This window comes from Nycticebus coucang, chromosome 7, assembly GCF_027406575.1.
Source record: "Nycticebus coucang isolate mNycCou1 chromosome 7, mNycCou1.pri, whole genome shotgun sequence".
Lineage (NCBI taxonomy): Eukaryota > Metazoa > Chordata > Mammalia > Primates > Lorisidae > Nycticebus > Nycticebus coucang.
In genome coordinates, this window is record NC_069786.1 from 130812295 (window position 1) to 130836525 (window position 24231).

At 46.2% G+C, this 24231-nt stretch overlaps 1 protein-coding gene across 4 annotated transcripts in view; it reads left to right on the forward strand.

Moving 5' to 3' along the window:
* Positions 1–24231, forward strand: part of TRPM8 (transient receptor potential cation channel subfamily M member 8) — a 100427-nt gene that overhangs the window by 69546 nt on the left and 6650 nt on the right. For all 4 annotated transcript variants that reach the window (XM_053598049.1, XM_053598048.1, XM_053598047.1 and 1 more), the window contains 4 exons: positions 1640–1817; positions 11311–11498; positions 19970–20069; positions 21273–21306. In XM_053598049.1, the coding sequence (XP_053454024.1) occupies positions 1640–1817; positions 11311–11498; positions 19970–20069; positions 21273–21306 (500 nt within the window). The remainder of the gene's footprint in view (positions 1–1639; positions 1818–11310; positions 11499–19969; positions 20070–21272; positions 21307–24231) is intronic.

The window sequence follows — 24231 nt, forward strand, 5'->3', positions numbered from 1 at the left end:
AGTTTGCAGGAGGCAAGTTTGGCGGTACAAACTGGGCATGTTTGGAAGGCACTTGCTGGAGTATCTTGCTGACACTGACAGCAGCCTTGGCTCAGTACATCCTATCCCGCCACCATAAAATGATCCTGATGGTTTCTTCCCACCAGCACCTGCCCATGTGGTCATGTTTCTCAGTCCCCTTGGTTTTCTCTGTCAGCCCCCTGGCCTCATGCAGTCTCTCTGGTCCTTTTGCTGACGAGGTCTGAGAAATAGCCCTTTTCTGTGTGGCAATGGAAGGCACCTTGCATCATCACCGCACTAGAACACCATGCTTGCCATTTCACACAAGCTCAGATGCGTCTGATCCCCCTGACAACCCTCCACGCCCCACTGGTGGCTTTAGTCTCAGGGGATCTAAGGAGAAGTGGCAGGTGGGGTTTAGACACTAATGCACTGTATGTGCTGGGAAGCAGCTCCACCTGGCTGCCCTCGGTTCTATGAGGGGCAGACCCGCCATGGCACCTCTCAGGCGAGCGTCTCTGGCCCAGTGCCACTCTCAGAGGCCACAAGTAGTGTCCACTGTCTGTCCTTGGAGATTTCTCAGACACACCTAAGCATGACCAAATGAAATATCTTGATGCTGCCTTCCAGATGCCGACCTCCTCTGTGGAGGAGGTCTGACACCACCGTTCCCTTAGCTGTGCCTGTCACAAGCCTGTCACTGAGCCTATGACTTCATCCCCCATCCAATTGTTCAGCTAGTTTATCTCCTAAATGTTTCTGCCTTTTTTACCCCTATGCCCAACCCATCCTCATGGGTGGCCTGCCCGACTCTGAGTCCTGCCCTCCCTAGAGTACCCTCTGGCTCCTGAGCTCTGCTGCGGCCAGGCGGTCCTTTGTCCTCGGAAGAACATGCACTGTCGGCTAAAATGCCTGATGGCTGCTCAGTATTTTTAGTACAAAGATAAAAGCACCACATACAGTTACTGCACAGCCCTTCCTTCATTTCCACGGGTCCCCTCCCCATCACAAGACCTTTGCACAGGCTGCTGCCTCTGTCGGGATGCCGTGGGCACTGCTGGCCTCCTTGGCTCACCTCTGCTCTCAGCTCAAGCCCTTCCTTCCTGGGCAGGCAGTTCCTGGGGGCTGCCTGGTGTAGGACATGGAGCACCTTGTGTGTGTCCTTTTCAGCACGTCTCATGAGCTAATTTTTTTTTTTTTTTTTTAGAGACAGAGTCTTACTTTGTCACCCTCGGTAGAATGCCGTGGCATCACAGCTCACAGCAACCTCCAACTCCTGGGCTTAGGTGATTCTCTTGCCTCAGCCTCCCAAGTAGCTGGGACTAATCATGAGCTAATATTTTAAGCTTATGTGGCTGATTATCTGTCAACCTGAAGAGGCTGGAAGTGTCCTGAGGGCAAAACCCTTGTCTGCTTTGCCCTCCCTTTCCCTTTAGTAAAGTCCCCGGTTCCTAGAAGCTGCTCAGTGAGTGTGAGTCTAGCGGGAGAGTGGGCGGCTCTAAGGACTGTGCCTTGTTTGGGTGAAGAGCCTCAGAGCAGTGCCTCGGGTGCCCCAGGCGGCGTCTTGTGGCCCCAGGGGTGCCCCTGCCCTCACGGCTCCAGAGGGCCTTCACTTTGCCTCTTGGCTTCTCCGTCCCAGGTACCACCTATGACTTCTCCCACTGCACCTTCACGGGGAACGAGTCCAAGCCCCTGTGTGTGGAGCTGGATGAGCACAACCTGCCACGCTTCCCCGAGTGGATCACCATCCCGTTGGTGTGCATCTACATGCTGTCCACCAACATCCTGCTGGTCAACCTGCTGGTCGCCATGTTTGGGTATGTGCATGGCCACGCGCCCACCAGATGTCCGCCCTGGGCCAGGCCCTGCTCCACTTGAGGGACTGACATTAGAGGTCTTGAGGGGATTGGTGGCCTGGAGGTGCTGGTGGCCTTCAAGGGACCATATCGTGTCCCTAGGGCTATGCCTTAAGTTTATTTGATGCCAAAGACGAAAACCGGTGGTGACCTCCAATAACCAGACAGTGCATTCAGTACTGGACTGTTGTGATATTGCTGTGATAGGGACCAAAACGCAGTTCAACTCATCCCCAAGATTCCTTGTCTTTTATGGGTTCAGTGGTTATGGATTCTTGGATTTGGAGGACTCAGACTTTAGTGAGTTGCCGTTTTAAAACTTTTAGTTAAAATACGAAGAACAGAGTATGGAGAATGACTCCCATTAGGGCTCATGTCTTCACAAGGTTGAGGAATAAAAATGTGACTCTAAAATATTTTCACTGGCTTTGGGCAATTCTCCTTAAGATATTTAGAAAATGAAGTTTTTTGTTTGTACTCCTTCTTCCTTGGGAGAGTTTCTAAAAGTCCCATGTGGTGGTTTCAGTGGGAGTTCAGTTTTCATTTTGCTCTTTTAAGGTAGAGGGTCATTTTAAGTACATGAATCCCAGCACAATCAGACAGGCAATTAACCAACAAATATGCAAATTTAAGAAGTTATTTTCTAAACCTTGGGGCAGAAGAGAACTTTGTAGTCAAAACCAGAAATCCAGAAGCTATGACTGAGAAGATAAACACATTTAATTTCATAAAGCACTTTTTAAGGTAAAAGGTATCTCAAGTGAAGTAAAGTGATAAATGATAGACTGTGGAAATATTCATGATGCCTGTGATGAACAAAGGCTTTTAATTCTTAATATAGAAAGAACTCCTGAAAATTTATAAGAGAAAGACAACTTCATTGAAAAATTGTCAGAGAAAATGAGCATGTAATTCCGAGGGGGAAAATTCAGTGGCCAATAAATCTATGGAAAGGGACTAAATCTGGTGGCTAGGAAAAAATTCAGAACCAAATAGCGAGATGCTGGTTTTGAATCCATCAGATGAAGGAAAATGAAAGGAGCACTCTGGTGCAGGTGCAGGAAAGTGGGCATTGCTACTGGGAAGATGAATCTCATTTCATTCTTCGGAAAGTAGTTTGAAAATAGCTGTTAAAAGGAATAGCATACAGATCTTTGACCTAACACTCACATCTGGGAATCTATCCTAAAGATTTCTGTGCAAAGATATTTATTGGACCATTGTTAGACAGCTGTCACAGGGGAATGGTTGAATCAAGTATGTAATATCCACACTATGGGATATTATGCAGCTTTTAAAAAGACAAAGTTACATTTATGTTTATTGACTTGGAAGGAAGGATTTTTTTTTTAAATATATAAAGTAAATTCAGACTAATTTTATGGCATAATTGTGTTTTATAATAATGAAACACAGAAGTTTAAAAAAAAAGGCATTTTTCACTTGTTACAATGATCACATGTTACTTTTATAATTTAAAAAAGAAAATGAGAAGACACTTGTCACCCAGAGTCCTGAGACTCCAAGATACATAGAGACTACAGATGAGAGTCACCTGCCTTTGTGGGTCGGTGGCCTTCCTCTGGGCGGTGGGGTCAGGACATCACATGGAAGGGACTGAGCAGTGGGCAGCCATCTGTTCCCCTGGTGTCCAGCGATGTCCTCTGCCACCCTCCAGCTCACCCTTTACACTGTGGCCATAGTGATGTTTCTAAAATGTCATCGTTATGCTTAACATTTGGGGAGGATTTAAGTATTTCCCCATAGCTTTCAGGGTAAATTTCAGGCTCCTCCACTTCTCTACCAGGCCATCTGGGACCCGGCTTCTGAGCTCACCTCCAGGCCTGTCCCCTGCTATCTGTCCCCAAGCAGGACTCCCACGTGTTCACCTTTAAGCAGAGTCACCTGGAGTGGCTGATGCTCTTGTACATGGCCACTCTGGACGAGCTGTTCCCTCCTGACCCTCCCTGCCTGGTGTTGCTCACCCTTTACAAAGCTGAGCACTGTCGTTCCCCAGGGTGTCCCTGTTGTCCTCCTAACCTCCTGACTTTGTGTTGAGACTTCTAGGCCCCCACAGCATCCGCCTCCTGCTCAGTAAACTTGGAGCATAGAGATCGTGCCTGTGATTTCCGCATCTGGCATTTCACGGTTTCTTCCATGAATGGAAAGAACAGGTTCTTACTGGTGCTTAGTTGGCTCTTCTGTTATCCGTTATGAGCTTATTTTCCTGGTGTGTAATATTATCATATACTGCGACCATCAAAGCTGAATAGCAGAGCAGCAAGGGATTCACCACATAGATTATGATGTCTGTTCTGTCCCGGGAGCCTGGGAAGTCACGTGCCTGTTAGTCTTAATGCGGCCTTAACTTGGAAATGCCCACACCTCTCCCTCACCACCCCTAAGTGGGGAATGTATAGGCCTGTCTGACTCGCAGGCAGCCAGACAATGTCTGATATCCCAGTGATGTTCTGACGTTGGAGCGGCCCCACATCCAGCTGGCAGAGAGAACGGCAGGAAATGGGCCATTGCGTGTCCGTAAGAGGGAAGGAAGAGTCCCCACCTTGAAGCAAAGGTGAGGACAAGGGATGGCATAGCCTGTCTACACGGGGCAGTTGCTGCAGAAAACGAGCCCTGCGCGTATCTGCAGAAACTAAACAGCCAGGCGGGCGCAGCTCCCATCACCTTTGAGTTCTCGGTGCTGAGAACAATGCACAGAAGGTGCTCACAAGGACCACGTCACTTCTGTGACCCATTACCACATGATGATCATGACATGATAGAACATGGAGAGTGGGGTGGGGGTCCCACCTGCCATCCCCATTAGGGAGTGACAGTCCGGGCTCAGTGCGCGTGGTCCTGGCCTCCTGCTGTCAGGCTTAACTCAGGTCTGTTCCCCATGGAGCCCGAACCATCATGCCAGACCCCACTGTTGTCACATTTGGTGCTGAAGTGTGACAACTTGGGGACATCCCTTCCCTTGGGGAGCCTCGTTGATTAGTCCTGGTTTAAGCCAGAGGCCTCTTCCTTGCTGATACCTGTCTGGGGACCCAGAGCAGCAGGAGACATTCCGTTGTGATTGAGACGTGAACCCTTGAAGAAAGCTGCAGATCACAGCTGAATTGTTTGGGGCTTACTCTGAACAGATGGCCCCGGGCTGTGACCTCTGCCTGGCACCACATCAAAATACACATTTAAAAGCTTAACCATACACAATGGCAACCTTATTAACTGTAATGTAAATGTCCCTGTGGGAATTTCGGAGGAGTATCAGACCACTCTCTAGATGGTATTCAGCAGTGAGAGGAAATGGCTGGGAACATGTGTGATTATTCTACATTAAAGTTATTGATCAAGGCCCTGTGTGGCTCATCAGAAGCGCAGGAGCTATGGTGCTTCGAACTCTGTGCCCTGAAGATGCGTTCACCTCATGCACTTCTGAAACAGGCGCATCAAACACGTAGGATCCTTTCTCAGAATAAATGTCTTAGAATCTTGGGAATAATACAGGTGTATTATAAATATGCAGAAAAGTGGAAAGAAGAAAATGATCACCTGGTACAAGCTACAGACTTAGCAGCATAGCTGCTGAGGAGGGTGCACAGGGAGGCCGGCACTAGTTCCGGAGTCTTTCCTGGCATGTTAAGGAATCTGGCGTTTTCTTTCTTTCTTTTTTTTTTTTTTAATGGGAGAAAAGGGGCATACAAATTTATTTAACATGTGTACATGGGAGACTTCAGGATGAAGACCCAAAGATAGAGGGAAAATTGTTTGTTTTTATGTTTAGGTTCAACAAAGTATGGAGAATGTAGAGACATATCATGGGACAAAGAGGGAGGGTACAAAATAATGCCCAGCTAAGCCTGTCTCTCCAGATTCTTCTTGGGTTCTCCCAGCAGTATCCTTCCTTCTGGGGGTGAGGTGGGGCCCTCTCTGGAAGGGGGTCTTAGGACACACGGTCAAACAAGGTAGGTCAGATGATTTCTTTGTGGTCTGTTTTTGCACAGAATGGTTTAAGGTTTTATGGCTGGCTTTCAAAAAGGGGTTCTGGTTTCCATAACTCGCCTTGGGGAAACAGGGATTCTAGTTTCTGTGGCTAGTCTCAAGGGGAATATGGGACTGAGGGTCAGGAGAACAGGAGGAGGTCAGAGAAAAAACTTCTGCTTCTGAGGCCTTCATTTTGGGGTATCATTTTCTGAGTCCCAACAATCCCACGTGCTCTTTACCCAGTATCCTCAAATGGTGAACTCTAGCAAAACAACAGTACAAGATCCAAAGAGATACTGGCGTTGATACAGTCAAGATACAGAACATCCCACCTCCACAAGCATTGCTGGTGTTGCCCTTTTACAGCTGCACTCACTTCCCTTCTTCCTGCCCTCCCCCCACAACCCTTTTCTTAAAGGTGAAGGGAGATGGCATTAGCCATCACTCAGGTATGGCACAGTCTTAACTGTGTTATTCTGCTAGCAGTGAACTAACTTGAATTATTGCTTCAAAAATCGGTGCAATGAAATTGCTGGTCATCTCTTGCAGTCGGCTGCAGTTGGTGTTGTCCCTGGTTTTTTGATGTTGCAGCATGTGAGGGGAACCAGGGTATGCAAAAAGTCAGGGTCGCCAGGGGCCACAGAGCAGTACGGGCTCCATGTTGCTGGTGTGCCACAGACAGTGACAACAGGACATGGGACAGGTTGGAGGAGGCGTTCCCCTGATAGGAAGCCAGCTGGCAAGCTTCTTGTCTTGCAGTTCATTCTAAAATTCTTTCACTGTTTTCCGGCTGACTTTTTCTTTGTACATTTTTTGCAGACGTAGCATTCTGTTCGGTTGATCAGTCTTTCTATTTTGGGTTTTACTACCAAGTGGCTTTGATTATTGACTTTTTTTTATCATTTTAACATCTGTTGTACAAGGTCCCTTCATTATTCTCATTCAAAACTTTCTTGGCTTTTCTTGTGTATTTTAATTGTCAGAGGAGCCTAAGGCTCATCTTATGAATCCTTTCTTTCTTCTTCCAAAAAAAAAATTCTGTGAATTTGATTGTGATGATGTTAACTTTGTAGGAATATCTGTGGTGAGTTGGCACCTTACCATCCAGAAAAAAATGATATAATCTCCATTCAATCAAATATATGTAGTTTTTCAGTAAAGTTTTATGGTTTGTTTCATATGGGTCTGGTGGATTTCTATTTAATTTATTTCGAGCTATTTATGGCTTTGAAAGAGGTATTATTTCTCTTATTTTTTTTTCAGGGACTACTTTTTGATATGTAAGATGGATTTTAAAGTTTTGCCTATTTATCTTGGAACAAGTCTCCTTACTGAATTTTTTCCTTTTCTTTTTATCATGTTATAGAAAGTTCTTCCTATTTTTTTTGTTTATTAAGCTCCTTTCTTCCTTTTTTCCCCTAATCAGAAAGTGATGTTGACTGTTGCCAGACTTCCTAACAACTGTTGAAATGATTTTTCCTTTTGATCTAGTATGATGATGAATTATACAGATGATGAATTATATAAATGTTCTTAATATTTAATCATTCTTCTATTCTGTGGTCACAGAATATTATTCCTTTTACATGCTTCTGGATTTCATTTATGTACAAAGCTATCTGAATCCCAAGCATCTGTTATTTCTTAGTAACATTTCCAGTCTCAGTAAATTTCTGGAGTTTTGTTCCTCTATGGGGCTCCTGCTCCCAGCTCCCCTCCTGCTCAGCTGGGTGTAGGAGGGGACCTCGGCTGTTACCGCAGTTCCCCAGCCAGCTGGGCATTTGTCTGGGACAGGACTCTGAGGGCACGAGTCTCACTGGAGATGTAGAGTTGAAGGGAAAATTGCAGACTTCTGTCTGGGAAGATGGCAGGTGGTCGGTGGTAGGCAGGGATGCTCTGAGAACTGTCTGTGTTGGGGCAGGTGAGACCCTGGGCATGAGGGACGTTCTCTAAGCCGCCCCGATTCTCTGCTGAGAGGCCTGGGCAAGTGCCAGCTCCAGAAAGCCCTTCTTGGCAGGGTTGTCTTTCCTTTACAGAATTTGAAAACAATATCTGAAGAATATAAAATTTATTTTAGCAAAGCTCAATTATGTGTTTCCCCTGGAGAGCCCTCATGTCTATTTTGCTGAGCCCAGAATTCACTTGAGAGAAAAAGAACATTCTGGAAGCTGCTGTCATGTGGCGAAGGCAGAACTCAGCGTGGCTGACCCTAGAATGGGGTTTATGTAGGTGGCCTTGGAGTATTCATGGCCACTGATCAGTTGGCTCCCCCAGACCCCTGTGAGGACCTTTTCAGTTCCTCTGGGAGAGGAATGCTGTTCATGGGACCCACTTTGCCCTGGAGGCACAGTGGGAGCTGCTGTTCCAACAGGAGGTCCTTGTAGTCAATTGCGTTGTCCTGAAAAGCACATGGGACGGAGCCCTTTGAAATAGAGAGTGATGCAAATGAAAGGCCTGAATGATGGGGATGGCCCTGAGTGCAGACTCCCTGTGAGGGCTGGTGGGGGTCTTGTCTTTGACAAGAGGGATGGAAAGAAGCAGCGTCCAGAGATGCCGCCCCCTCCACTCCTCTCTGCTGTACAGACACAGGCAGGAGGTTGGGCTCGGCCTCTGCACTGCAGTTTGCCAGTCTCTGTTCTATGTGATCTGGCGGTTACGAGCTGATTTTCCCTGACTCTGAGCAGGCAGCTAAGCTACAGCGAAGCCTCCTTCTCTCTGGACCTTTCTCAGCCACTGTCTCACTCTGAGCTCTCTGAGGAAAGGAGGGAGTCCCAGCTGCCTTTCCAGAGTGCTAAGAATCCTAAATATTGTTTCTTCCACTAGGACTTACTACTTCTTTTTGGATAGAACCTCAGAAAACAACATTTGAGGTGGTAAAATTGATGCTGTTGGGTTTTTATGTTTGAGTTTAGGGCAGTGAGTATAACCCATTTGGGGCTAGATATATAAAATGTTATTAATACTTCTAGGGACAACCATTCGAATGGTGATAGTTGTTCTGGACTTCATTCATCTAGGGTGTGCTGTGGTCCTGAGTCACGGCAGTGGCAGAGGCAGGCAGTCCCCTTTGTAGGCGACTAGGGAGGGCAGTTACAGTGCTGGCGTTGGCCTCAGAGCATCCTGGAGACAGGGAAGCAACACAGACTGACTGCCAGATTCAGTTTGCTTCACTGTCCTACATTGCAGCCCTGGCTGTTTTTCATCCAAAAAAATCTACAACTCAGGAGCAACGTGAGGATCAGTCAGTAACCATTTTACATGCCTAGTACAGGAGCTTCTGTGTACCAGCAGTCCCTGAGTTACAGACATCTGACTTAGGTATAATTTGCACTTCTAATGGAGGCTATTACAGGGGAAATGTACCTGTTCCAGCTTGCAGACAAATTCAGCTTAAGAACAAACCCACAGAACCTTTCTGACTCCCCACCTGGGGACTGCCTATATAACAGATGTTCGATAAACATGGTCCCTTCTCTTGGAAGGCTTCACCCTACTTCAGAGCCACTTGCTTCAAAGGTATGCCTTGCTCAGCATCCAGGACCCAGGGCCAACCCCAGAGGTGTTCCATGAGCCATTAAACACCAAGACAAGTGAAGCTAACCTTGTAAGCAAAGCCGTAACCACTGTCCGTGCAGGTTGGTGTTTTGAGCAGGTGTTTGACCTCTTCTTAGTTTAAGTTATTTAAATCTTAGACTGAAACGTACCAGAGTGCAAAACCAGATCTCACCGCAAATGTAACTCTTAACTCTGCCTGCTCTCTCCATGTTGGTTTGGCCTCTGAAGACATGACCCAGAATTTGGAGAATGTAACACTCTCCCATTCAGGGTGTCCCTGTAGATTTCAAATGGGTTACTGCAGCTGCTTTGGCTCCTGAAGGGATGATTTGATATTAGCAATAAAAGTGTCTTGGGATGGTTGAACTTCACAAATTGCAAATGCTTTGTAGTTATGTAAGACGCCAAGCTGGCAAGTATTCCTTTTGAAATAGAGCGATACTTAAACTATTCCACGTTATATCCTGAGGGTGGTTTTGTGACCCTGTGGTGAAACACACAGACGCTGGGCCAGATGGTGGGGTCCAAATCGTGGCTTCAACATTTCCTAGTTGAGGGACTCAGCCAGCTTGCCCTTGCTGCACCTGAGTGTCCTGATCTGCTGTCGATGGTCATAGGACTTAACTTCACAGAGTTGTTTGCAGAGTAAACCAATTCATTTAAGCAGACTGTTTAGAACAGTGTTTGGTATATGTGTGTGATAAGTTTTAGCTATTTTATGGTCTTGATTTAATTTATAACTAAAGAATCATTGATATAATCAGTTTTGGGATAGGACACAAAGTAGATATTTTTATAATTATGTAAGTAATTCATAGTCATTGCACAGAGCTTGCAAAGCAAATGGAAAACAGAACAAGGAGCATCCCAGGTGTGATGCCAGAGATGTCACCGTTCAGGGTCAATGTATTAATTGTGATTTGCGCAGTGAGGTCATGTGGTAATTACAAGTTTGAGTCTAGTTATTTTTACTTAACATATATGATAAGAATTTTACCTAAGTTTAAAAATTATTCATAAGCATAATTTGTGATGGCTGCATAGTGAAATCATTTTGATTAACTTTAACATTTTTCTTAGTGTCAAACACTTAGGTTGTTCTTTCCCTTGGGGCTGGGGGAGATTACCTACAGGTACTACCTACAGGTAGGTAATACCTATAAGTATTACCTACAGGTACCTACAGGGATTACCTACAGTGCTCTGGGCAACAGCCATGAATATATGCGTACATCCATTTGCGTAATGCTTTCTCAGTATCTCCTTTATTCTTAGGTTAAATTCCCAGAGGTAAGGTCAGTGGGTCACAGGGATGAAGGTTTTTAAGGCCCTTTATAAGTACCAAGCAGCTGTTTTCCCAGGCTGTTGACAGTTAAACGTGGAGGAGGGGCAAACTTTCCTAGTCGACATCTTTGGGCTCTTGGTATCTAACACAATAACAACAAATGAGAAAAGAAAATCTTTGGATGATCTAGAAATAAAAGTAATGTTGCCTGAGTTCTTTGTAGATTCTGGTTATTAGTCCTTTGCCGCTTCGTAACATGGGAATGTCGTCTCCCATTCTGAAGGTTGCCTGTTTGCTTTGTTTATCGTATCCTTTGCTGTGCAGAAGCTTTTAAACCTGATCAGGTCACATTTATAAGATCTAGAAATAAAAATAATTTTGAAGTTCATTGATTTTTTTTTTTTTTAAAAAACACTCCAAGCCAAACACACGTGTACCTAGCGCAGCATGAATGGAGGATGGCCTGGTGCTGAATGGTTCTGGGCCTTCTATTCAGGGTGGACTCTACTTCCCTGCCTGGACGTAAGTGATTACAGCAATAGCTCGGTGCCAGCATCGCTGTACTTGACAATCAGATGATGAAGCGGGTGGAGCGCTAAGCCTCGGCCTTCTGTCCCCTCTTGCCAGCTACACCGTGGGCACTGTGCAGGAGAACAACGACCAGGTGTGGAAGTTCCAGAGGTATTTCCTGGTGCAGGAATACTGCAGCCGCCTCAACATCCCCTTCCCCTTCGTCGTCTTCGCCTACTTCTACATGGTGGGGAAGAAGTGCGTCGGCTGCTGCTACAAGGAGCGGGCCGAGTCCTCCGTCTGCTGTGAGTGCTTTCTCCCCCGCTTGGGTGGAGGCAGTGATTAAGCTCTGGGAAGGGCGCCCCGCTCTCAACAGGAAGGAATTACTCAGGGTTACTTCACTGCGCACACCTGTGCCTCGGTGCAGACCCGGCATGGGGCCAGCTGTGACTTAGAGGCAGAGAGAGTAGACCCAGGCAGCCGTGTGGGTCCACCGGGATGCCCTTATTTTGGGGGGAGTTACTTTTGGAGGGACGGAATAACCATGCCCGTAGTAGGTGGAACAAGCCGATTGGTGGGGTAGTGTCAGATCATGACTTTGCTTTTGCTTTTCATTGCTTCTGTGACATTTAGTCTCTGGCAGACTTTAACCCTGACTCCAGTAGGGTTTGTGCCTTTTCTGGTCGCTCTTAGGGAAATGGAAATTTTTACAATTATTTTACATGGTAAAACATCTCAATTTAGAAATTGGAATGTATAGTCCAGTATCTGAAGCAGCCTATTAATTACTATCCAGAGGTGACGCTTCCCCTCCAATCCCCCCCACCCCTGCAGCTGGCAGAGCTGTTGGGAAGGGAGGGCGGTGGGCTGCCTCCTCTCCCCGGCCCCTTCTCTTCCTCTCCCCTGCTCCATGGAGGGTGATACAGGAGCAGTAAGCCCTTTCTCAGGGGTTCTGACCGGGCTTCCCTGTGCTCCCTGGCCTGGCACGTGTTTAAAACTCATCCTTGATTATAGGGCACTTGGGGGTCCCTGAGAGTGGCCCTGGCTGGCCCCTCTAAGCACAGCTCCCAGGCCTCCCTCCCCAGCCTCTGCTTTCCAAGCTGACCCCACATACTCTCTCTGTCTGCGACCCACCTCTTCTGGGAAGGCGGGAGTCAACTACCCACAGGTCAGCTTGTTTTTTCTATCATATGATCACGTATCTTCTTAGCTCTAGCAAAATATGGGTGCAGGCAGGGCCCCACCCAGCTGCCTCTCCTTGCCCTGCTGTGGGGGCAGCTGTTCTCCTTGGTCCCAACCTCAGACCCAAGCCGAGGGAGCCATCTGTGTGTGGGTTCAGCTGAAGGGATGACCCTCCATCAGATGCAGGGAGTGTCCAGCCTCAGGGCCCAGGCACATCTTTTAATTTATTTTAAAAATCATGAGAAAAAACCCAAACTTTTGGACCAAGATGAAAATGTTTTAATTATATACAGAGGGTACCCAAAAATGTATACATATTTTAAGAAAGGAAAAACTGTATTAAAATTAATATGCAAGTCACATTTGACTTTTACTATTACAAGAGATGCTCAAACGTGACTTGTATTCATCTTTTGTTATCAGTATATATTGAGCATTGCAATTTTAATACAGTTTTTTCCTTTCTTAAAATGTATATTCTTTTTTTGCCATCCCGTATTAACCTATTTGTTTTTATATCAATTTGGTCATGAAATATTTGTAATACTTTTTCATGAAGGATGGAACTCATGATGACAAATGTGCCCGGGGCATGGGGTGGTCACCTTGGTTATAAAACTGAAGGCCCTGCCTCCTAGGAGTGCCCCCCATCTTGCGGCCTGCTGGTCACTCTACCGAGTCTGTGACAGTTATAAAGTGGCCCTTGCAAGGGTCCACTCTTGTTCACAGCAAGGTGGGGGTGGCTGACCTCCACTCCTTGAAGCATCTGGTGGGTCATAGGCTGCCTGGTCCCAATGGCTGCATGTGCTCTCCCTTGTGGCACTAGCTGGGCTGTCACTGGGGAGCCTGAGTGTCACCCAGCTCGGACTCCCATACACAGTGGTTGGGTTCCTGCAAAAACCAGAAGCTGCATTGCCTCTGATGCCTTGCTTTGGAGGTCAGATGACATCACGTCTGCATTCTATCGGTCACAGAGAGTCACAGGCCGGCCTGGATATAGGGGTAGAGGATGGGAAAGAGCAGCTAGCACAGGAGGAGGGAGAACCCCGTGGCCCTACTCTGCCGCCTGCTGCACCAGGTGGTCCCTGAGCAAACAGAATGTGCCAACTCTCTGAGAGGGCTTCCCCCACCCTGATGCTGGCCTATCCGGGGATGACAAGCCACTCTCTGCTCCCACCCCAAATAACAGCCAAAACAAAGGGTGTGGTTGGGGGCTACCTCACGTTAACTCAACTGCCCTGTAAACTTAGGGAGGTCTGAACAGCCCACCTTTATCTTTGGTTCCTTGAAAAATTTAAAAAAGAATTTTCTACTCTCTAACTTCTGCAGCTGAGCTTGGTGCCCAGGCAGGCCAGCTGGGCCCTCTTTGCCCTCACTGGCCTGGGCAGCCAAAACACGACTTTAAGGGGCGGCTTCTTCCCTGTGCTCTGAACTCGGTTGATTTCCCTGTGCTGCTTTTCCAAAATTGGTAACATTTTCACAAGTAATTTGAAGACCTGTTTGTTCTCCATCCTTGAAAAAACCTTTCCTGAGTTCATCCTTTCTGGGCAGGGGCTGTGGCTGATGAGGACGTCATAGAATTACGCAAACTGGACTCCAGGAAATGACCTTGTGTAATTCGGGATAGAGATGGGTTCCTTGATATTTACAAACTATTCAGTTAATCTCATTACTATAGGGAGGAAATGCATCTTTTCCCCTACCCATCTTAGGCTTGTGGCTAAGGCCCCTGTAAGAACAGATAGAGTAATGGGAGAATAATATCCGAATTTATTTAAAGGAGGTTTTATGTAGCCCAGGAACCTTCATAAGGCCACGAAGAAACAAACCTGAGCATTTTTTAGAGTAGGTTTAGTGAAGAATGGAGACTTATGGAGAAATAGGATTGGGGCAGAGAGCATGGGTGAATGGCCCTGACCCGGGGAGGCCACTCAGGCCTGAGCGCTCCCATTCCTCTCTGCATCCCACATCTGCTCCTTTCCTCCACGCGTTCCAGGGTCTCGTGACCTGCTGCAGGAAAGGGCAGAAGCTCCTTCCCAGGTTTTCTGATCTGCTTGTGGGGAGGAGAGTAGGGCGGGGGCAGGGAGAACTTCCTGATTCTGTGGATTTTTCAGATTCTTTCAGCTTAAACTACTCAGTATGCCGTGGTGCCCTGTTTTGGAGGAGTGTGTCCTAAACCCCAGCATCATTTACGTTCTAGCCACCAGGAACCAAAGGAAAAATTTGTACAAAATATCTAATAGGGAGATGGAAATTAGAAAGGAAAAGTCACTGAGTTCTTATAAATTCCTAAACCAAGAGCCTACCAACCTCATTTCCTGTCACAGTCCTTTTGTAAAGAACTCACAAGAGTTTTGTAAAACTCACCCCATGCTGCCTACTGATCTGAATTATAAAACAGAGCAGGGGATGGATGGAAAGGAAACTGTGCACCGGCACGAAAAGGAAAGCCTGAAACGGGCATAACCTCTGTTAGGACCTGAAAAGTAAATGGCAGCCGAGCAACCAGCTTGCAGGAGGCGTTCAGTCCTTCACAAATGTTAACTCTCTCTTTTGCGGGCACAGCCATGAGCAAATCTTAACTCTCTGTTTTGCGGACACAGCCATCAGCAAAGGCTGACAGGTTGTGGTCTGGAGGGAGCTGGACCAGAGGTAAGATGGTGGGTGCCCTGGAAATTCTGAGTGTAGGGATGAGGGGCCTGGGCAAGTTGGCAGCAGGCCCTGGGATGTGGTGCAGGGATGAGGGGCCTGGGAGAGTCAGCAGCGGGCCCTGGGATGTGGTGCAGAATAAGCTAGACGCTCCCCCTATCCTCAAATGGGCCTGGAGTCCAGCAGAGCAGTGAGAAGAATGAAAATCCAAAGGCCTTCATTGAAAAGTGTAGAAAGCACTAATTGTAGGGGATGTCCAGAGAGCCACAATGGCCACATACAGGACACTCACACCCTAGAGCAGAGCATCGGGGAAGACTTTCTAGAGGAAGGGGCTTTCTAAGCTGAGACTAGTGAAGAGATTGAAATTAGCCAGACAAAGGGGTGGAGGCTGGCGCAGGGCTAAGATAAGAGCAGTAAGGTGAGGTGACAGAGGAGTCCCCATGATTGAAGGTTGGGGGATCCCTGAAAGACTTGGGCCGCATCCCACAGCCAGGTTCTAGCTCCACTCAGGTCCCCACCTCCCCAGCCACCACATCACAGCGTGTCCTCCTGAATTCTGGAGGAGGGAGAGAAGGTGGATAGGAGATGTGGCAGAGCAAGACACAGGTCCCAAAACATACCTCACAGCACCACTTTGATGCCGACTTGTGCCCCTGAAGGCAGAAGTGAGCACCGAGATTCCCAGGGTCAGTGCGGGGAGGCCCTCGGTCCACCACATTAAACGAGGCTCTCAAATCCTGATTTTTGCTCTCATGACTCAGGGAAGAGCAGGCGTTGTAGGGTGTTGGGTCTGAGGGGAGGGTCTGGAGTGTATCCCCCACTGGAGCAGCACTGGGGAAAAGAAAATCTCTGCTAGGGAGGAAATTGGGGGTTGAGGGCAATTTGGGAAGAAGAGAATCTAAGGGAGAATCCAGATGGAATGACTAAGGGATGGGGTCAGGCTGTTCTTCCCCGCCACACTCCCCACACTGGCTTTTGCACGGTGAGTTAGGGGTCCTTGTCCCTGCTAGTCCCAGGGGGGTGTGCTCTGATGGATGTCGGGTATGTGTCCTGTTTATTCCCTGTGGTGTCTGACAAAATGGTCACTAACTGCTGTCTTCGGATTCGTGTTCTGTGTGGCACTGATGCTTCCTGTCCGGTTAGTGTAACCACCCAATATTTTGAAGATTCAGAAAGTAAAAATATAAATTTCACTAACATAGTTGTGATAATTGGTGACAATTCAGAAAATTTTTAACTTTCCAGGAACCATGATTTTTTTCGTGTGGGGTTCTTTAACTGCATAGAAATGGAGGCAAGATACTCAAATATGACCTTAAATATTGGTCATGACATACATCTGCGCCCTCCCTATAGCTGTGGCCCCTTAAGGCTGGTTTTCAAAATGTGAATGGGCCAAGGACCCCACGTTCCTCACAGTTTAAAGGAGCATCATGGCCGGCGCTCTTAACAACATTATTTTAAGCCTTTAAACGTCACTCTGGGGATGTCATTAACTCTCAGACATATGTAATTGCCCTTCTTAATGAAGAAAGTGTTTTGACAACTTGGATAAGTTGCCTATATCTCCCCCTCTTTCTGCCTTGGAAGACAAAATGAGTCCTTTTTAACCCAAAGAATAAAAAGTCTTTATATCAGAAATGGGACTTGGAAGTTCAGCTCTGGAATCTAACTATACTCAAAGATGACACCCAAATATGAGAAGCACTTTTAATGACAAGCCTCGGGACTATCTTTGGTTCTCTCTCTCTCTCTCTGTCTTTTTTTTTTGAGACTTATTCCATCACCCTGGGTAAGTGCAATGGCATCAGAGCTCACAGCCACCTCAAACTCTTGGGCTCAAGTGATTCTTTTGCCTCAGCCTCCCAAGTAGCTGGGACTACAGGCACCTGCCACACTGCCCGGCTGTTTTTAGAGATAGGGTCTTGGTCTTGCTCAGGCTGGTGTTGAACTCTGGATCTCAAGCCTCCACGCACCTCAGCCTCCCCAAGTGCTAGCATTATAGGCATGAGCCACAGCACCCAACTTTTTGGTTGTGTCTTGAAACTTGTTGTGATGAACCTCTCTGTAGGACCTGGGAGATGACCTGGGGGGGGGGGGGACCAGTTTATGCCTTCAGGTAATAGAGATCTTGCAAGTTTTATATATTTTTTTTCTGAATGATTCCAGAGGGAAAAGAAAAGAACAGATAAAAGTTGCAACAAGATTGTAACTCAGTATAAATCAAAAAACAATGTTTAACCATTAGTCCTATCTGGAAGTGAAAGACTTACTTTGCAGAAGTGAACTGATGGTGGGATTCAGACTGGGGATGGGTGAATGGGATAAGGGTGGGGTGGGATAAACTCTTTCCTCCAAAGACAGGTTGTCCTCAGTCTGGCTCAGTAGAATTCAGAAACTCAGTGTGTAAATAAGGATACATCAGTGCTCCAGGTTAAGGATGGGGCCGAGAAGACAGGACAAAGTGCATTGCTTTCCAAAAAAAAAAAAAACTTACTTGATGATTAAGAACTATATGAACATAAAATGAAGAAACATCCCTTAATGTGGTCAGGAAATGGGGAGGAGCTTCAGCTTGAGGGAGCCGCCTGGTGAGTGAGGAGTGATGATGTTGATCTGAGTGGGTTATTGAAACCTACTCGCTCCTCAGTGGGTTTCTGGGAGAGTGATGACCTCACGGTGAGTGGAGAAACAGTGAACTGTTGACATTTTCCCTCTTCAACAGTCCTTACTCTCAGGAAGAAATAAAGAAATGGAAGGAATGGAGACCACAGAAGGACAGGGTCTTTCGCTACCCAAGAATGATGATTAGAGAGCTGAGCAGCCCTGCTGACTCTGACCCCACCGCCGGGGCACTGTCTGCTTACTTGCTTTCCATTCTTTGGAGATCCCTAAATCCTGAAACGATAGCACTGCGGTTGCCAGAACCTCTCGTTGGCAATTCATTTCCTAACCGTACTTTGCTTTTTCCTCCAAATGATGGGGGAAGTCATGGGTTTAATTGTGAAATTATCCTTCTGTGGAGAAAAATGCAAGATTTTTCAAATCATTTTCAGAAAGCTAAAAACCCACTCCTGGGTACTTTCACTCCTGGTACTTTTGGTGACATCTTCAAGTAATAAAAAGTAATTGCTTTTTTATAAAATGTATGATTTTGGGGTGCAGAGAGCAGTCTATATTCACTGTAGAGCATTTGAAAAATATAGGCAGGCATAGATAAAGATGAAGGGCGCACGGAACCCACCATCCAGAGATGAATATCGCCGCGTACTGGTGTCTGTTCTGTGATCCCTGTGTGGGTGTTCAATTCAATTCATAATTGAATTGCTGTATGATACACATTCGTACTCTAACTTGTCTAATAATACATAGTAAGCATTTTCCGTATCCATACATAAAAATCTCTATGACAAATTCTAACCAGGGAGTATTCCAGTCTATGAGCATACTATAGTTAATTTAACTAGTCCCTTGTTACTAAGTACGCAGATTGTGCTGACTGTATCAGCAGCATGTAACAATGTGACGAAGAGCGTTTTTGTATTCATTTTTGAGTATACTGTCATTTTTTTTCTTTTAGTTATTTTTTTCTTCGAGTTATTTCTAAAGAGAAATTTCTGGATAAAGGGCAGGCTCACTTTTAAGTCTCTCTATGTTGTTCATCTCCTCCAACCCCCACTAACCTAGGTCTTTAACAATGGAGAGATTTTTCCCCTTACGTGAGAGTCCTATTTCTCCATGTTTTTGCCAAAACAGGATATGCCCATTATGTTAGACCCTGCTAATTTTCCAGTGTTGTTGGTGAAAAGGTCATGTCCTCATTTCAACTGGCACTTCTTTGACAGTGACAGAGGTTGGCCATTTCTTCCTGGTCATTTGTCCATCTGTGTTGAGGAGCGTCTGTCCTTTCTGGGCTGATTTGTAACTGCCCCTCTTGGGCTTTACATAGATTTTAGTTTCAAGAAAAGGCATTGGAGACAACTTAGCTAGGAAAAATACAATAGACAGAATTTAGTTAAGGATTACTTTGTAAAGTGAATGACTACCATTTAAACACAAATGCACATTTTCTATGTAGGATTTGCTTAATTCTAGCTACTGCGTATTGGTTATGCCTTTGGCCCCCAATTAATTCTTTTTAAATCCAGAAAGATCTTGTAAGTTGTTCCTAAACTCTAACATGTTGGTGAATAAATTTCAAAGGCAATTTAACAGTAAAAAGTACATAAATTTATGCCAAGCAGACACCTACAGGAACATATGTCCTTCCTTGTCCCTGAGAATTTGAGCGGAGGCTTGATGTCCAAGGCATTGGTCCCTTAAACACAGGTGATGTGTTGAGCTGTTCTTCTGTCTTCTGTCCTCTGAAAGCCTCAGGTACTATAAGAAACTGAACTGGGAATATTACTGGGTCATGTCTGAGGCCAATTTTAAGCACATCCTCACTTAGGTGAATTTTCTTTGAGTTCCACACCTCGAGTGCATGTTTCAGGAGGACGGGAACAATGTTTGGGGCTTAATTTTCCTCTCCTTTTAAGCTCCTGCCCCAGTTTTAGCTTGAGAGTCAGTACAAAATCCATCCGTGCTTATCCAACGGGATGGTTTAGTGTTTTATGTCACCACAATCAAAGAAGAGTGCATACCAAGCGTGAGAGCCACATTCATTAGCGGAATGATTTTGCTAAGTCACACACAGAGAGATAGGGTTTGGCTGGGTCTCTCTTTAGAATAAAGATTGCATTCCCACGTCATGCAGGTGGCTCCCGTTCCTCACTGTTACGAAGAAAGCGCTTACTCTTCACCGCTCGGACGCTCTGTAGGAAGGATCTAATTCTCCTAGTTCCAGAGTCTTAAAGTAATGCCTCGCAGATGTCGATGTATTAACAGGAGGCAAGGGGCAAATGGAACAATTTGAATGTTTTTCTTTTTCTCGTTATTCAAGGTTTCAAAAATGAGGACAATGAGACTCTGGCGTGGGAAGGTGTCATGAAGGAAAATTACCTTGTCAAGATCAACACCAAAGCCAGCGACACCTCAGAGGAGTATGTCGGCCACTCATTTCTCTTTGCGAAGCCCCCGTGTGTGAGTAGCTGATGAGCATAGGCAGCCTGTCTGAGCAAACTCAGCAAGAGCAGGTTCAGATAACAGCAGTACCCACCAAGTCTTCACCCAGGCAAGGAAGATGACAAACACAGAAGTGTGTGGCAGCCTTTTAAGAAAGGAACGGAACCACCCACTTACTGTCCTAATTGCTCTTCAGGGCTCTGGGGGAGAAAGGGATGTTTGGACACTGCAGTGCAGGACCCTGGAGCCGGGCTGTTACCTGGGTCCCAGCAAGGCTCACAGGTCACTGCAGTCCCACGTGCTACTTACCTCTGTAATGAGGAGGTATAGAGATTAGAAGATGGAAAAACCATTTGGTTGATCTGTTACAGGCTGTCCCTGAAAAGTCCTAAACATCAGGTCTGAATCACATCGGGTCGTTATCAATATCCCTGTGATTCGTCAATAGATTTGTTAAACATCTTACAGAAATAGTTACATCGTGGGTAGCTAAGATTGTGAGGGGTCCACAAGGAACGTGTTGCAAAGCCTGCAGGGGCCTGCTCTTCTCACTGTGAGGGGGAACTCTCTCCACTGACAGCTGTCACTCTTCTTAAGAGTCCCAAATACACCTCAGGATTCGCTCTGACAAGATATGAGCTTAGGGTGGTGCCTGTGGCTCAAAGGAGCAGGGTGCTGGCCCCATATTGTGCTGGAGGTGGTGAGTTCAAACCCAGCCCCAGCCAAAAACAGCAAAAAAAAAAAAAAAAAAAAGAAAAGAAAGATTTGAGTTTATATAAGCACAGTGAATCCCTCCGGGAAGCTCAGCACAGCGGGGGAAGGAAGCGGGGTGCTCATCTCTTGGAAGAGCAGAGAGGGCCAGGAGCACTCCCCTGTTCCTGGATTCTGAGATCTTGGCTTTGGAAGTGAGGGACGGTCTGTGAGGCATCTTCACCTCCCGTGAACAGAGGTAGAGTTCACGCGCTCTCCTTCTAATTGGGACTGGGGCAATTCTGTTCCCTTTGGGCATTATGAAGAAAATCAGAAAAGTCAGCACAGCTGACCCTGGATTTAGCGGAACATGAAAATGACCTGAATTCTCCTCTTTAACATTTGAAAATGGAGCCTAACAGCCCTCCTATCCCTTTTCTCTTACTCACTTTCTCTCTTTCTTTTTATTTTTTTTCTTAACTTCCTTGCAGAATGAGGCATCGGTTTAGACAACTGGATACAAAGGTAAGGCTTTGTTTGTAGTTTGAAAAATATATATATATATATTTTGGTCACTATTATCTTCAGATTTACAGTCAGAAAATTGAAGAAGTTAATTGTTTAAAAAAAAAAAAAGAGAGAGAGAGACCTGCTCTGCCTGCTGTGGAGCCTAGTTGCTTCCTGTCACCGGCCTGCATGGGGAGGGACCTGAAGTCCCCTCCCTGGTCTCTGAAATCTTTCTGTTTCAGACTCGGGGCCTTCTCACCTTTTTCTTTCAGCTATTGGGCCAGGGGAAGATGTTTTCAATTATGGAGAAAACCAGAAAACCGCTTCAGAGCGTTTAAGGAGCCCTTCCCTCTGTGCTCATCTTTTTTGCCAGTCCAGTTTGTTCCTTATTTTACTTTGAGGACGTTGCAAATGTGAGAACACCTCGGCACAGAAGGAGTGTGCCCGCCTCTCTCAGTGGGGTAGCCAGAACTTATGATCAGGATCAGCAGAAATTAGGATTGATTCATAAATGCGAGACCCCTGTCAGGCTCTGCAGGACGGAGGGTATTTGGTGTCCTATCTTGGTATCTTCAGAGCGGCATTCAGGATGACATTCATAGACTCTTCCAGTGCAAAATCTCCAGCAGCCAGTACCTTGCCACAGCAGAGCCTCAATAAATGCTTGCTGAATGAATAAATCAGCAAAAGGTGCCCTTTGCAGAGCTCTACCATGAGAGTTTGTTTACAGATTCATGTTTATCTACTTCGGAATTTATCCTCAATGTTTTTGAAAACGGGTTGGCAACTGTGACAGCCCTAAGTCCAGCGGAACGTGGATTATTCTACGTAGCTACAAAAGGAGGAATGAGGGGCAGCGGCTGAGTGGGAGGAAGAGGAAGCAACTGGGCTGTTCTGTTCAGAAACTGGCCTGCCTCTTTTAGAGCCAAATTTCATTTCCATGTAAGGGAAGGCTCTGCTGAGTTTTAAAACCCTAGAGGGACACGTCTAGCAAACTCCTTCCAATGTGCTCTCAGCTGGGGGAGAGAGGCACACAGGACTTGCGTAGGTGTTGTGTTTGTGAAGAAAACAGTCCATGTTCCTTTGTCCTATAGTCTTGTTACTTACCTGTGCTTTCGTTTGGTCTGGTTTTGGAGGGAGCTGGTAGACAGCCAAATAAGGGGCTCGGGTAATAATTCTCCAAGTCACGCCTTGGTCGTGACCCTACTCTGGGACAGGCAGAGGATGGACAGAGGGGGCAGCAACAGGGGATGTGGAAAGACAGGGATGGGAGGATGCTTAGCCCGCCGTACCCTGGGTGAGAGGAGAATCAGAGAATGGGGCACACGAGGCAAGCTGACCTGACTCCAGGGTTGGAGTTGTCTGTGGGTCTAGGCCAGCAGTTCTCAACCTGTGGGTCACGACCCCTTTGGAGGTCAAATGACCCTTTCACAGGGGTTGCCTAAATATATCCTGTATATCAGATATTTACATTATGATTCATAACAGTAGCAAAGTTACAGTTATGAAGTAGCAATGAAAATAATTTTATGGTTGGGGGTCACCACAACATGAGGAGCTGTATTAAAGGGTTGCGGCATTAGGAAGGTTGAGAACCACTGGTTTAGACCCTGACTGCACCACACAGGCCCTGCCACTCAGGGGGTCTCACTGACTCTGTTCTTCCCCCACCTCTGTCTTCTCATTTCCCCATCTGAGCCGCAAAACATCCCACCTTTCCACTCACATGGAATTGTAGGGATCATCTTTTGTTTCTTGAGTAAACTTTTGGAGTTTGTTATTGCTGTTGGTGGTATTCTTTTTTTTTTTTTTTTTTTTTGAGATAGAGTCTCACTCTGTCGCCCTGGTTAGAGTGCTGTGGTGTCAGCCTAGCTCACAGCAACTTCAAACTCCTAGGCTCAAGAAATCCTCCTGCCTCAGCCTCCCATGTAGGTAGGAAATACAGGCCCCTACCACAATACCCAGCTAGTTCTTCTATTTTTAGTAGAGATGGGGTCTTGCTCTTGCTCACACTGGTCTCAAACTCCTGAGCTCAAGTGATCCTACTACTCAAGTGATCCCAGAGTGCTAGGGTTACAGGCATGAGCCACTGTGCCCTGCCTTTTTATTTGCTTTTAAGTTATTATTATTATATTTTGAGATAGAGTCTCACTTTGCTGCCCTAAGTAGAGTGCTGTGGTATCATACCTCACAGAAACCTCAAACTCCTAGGCTCAAAGCAATCCTCTTGCCTCAACCTCCCTGGTAGCTGGGACTACACATGCCCGCCACAATGCCTGGCTAATTTTTAGAGATGTGATCTCACTGTTGCTCAGCCCCATCTCAAACTCTTTAGCTCAGGCAATCCATCCACCTCAGTCTCCCAGAGTGCTAGGATTATAGGTGTGAGCCACCACACCCAGCCTTTAAATTATCTTTTAACAGCTTCATTGAGATGTCATTGACATATAAAATTGTGTATATTTAAGGTATTCAATTTGATGTTTTGATGCATGTCTACATTGGGAAATGATCACTACCATTCAGCCCAGCTAATGAACATACCCATACCTATATACATACTTACCATTTATGGGTGTTTTGTAGGGCAGAGGGGTGACATTTAATTTACAATCTATCCTCTTAGCAAATTTCATGTGTACAATACAGTGTTAGCTGTTGTTACCACTCTGCATACATCTCTAGAATATTCATCTTGCATCAATGAAACTTCGTGTTCTTTGACCAACCTCAACCGTTTCTCCCTCCCCAAGCTCCTGGCAGCCACCATTCTACTCTCTGCTCCTACGAGTGTGACTACTTTAGACTCTGTATTGCTCATGTACACGCACGTGTAAGTGACATCACACAGTCCCGCTCTGCCTGTGTCTGGCTTCTCTGTTCAGTACCAGGTCCTCTACCTAGCTCCTATCACGCTGTCACAAATGGCAGGGTTTCCTTGAA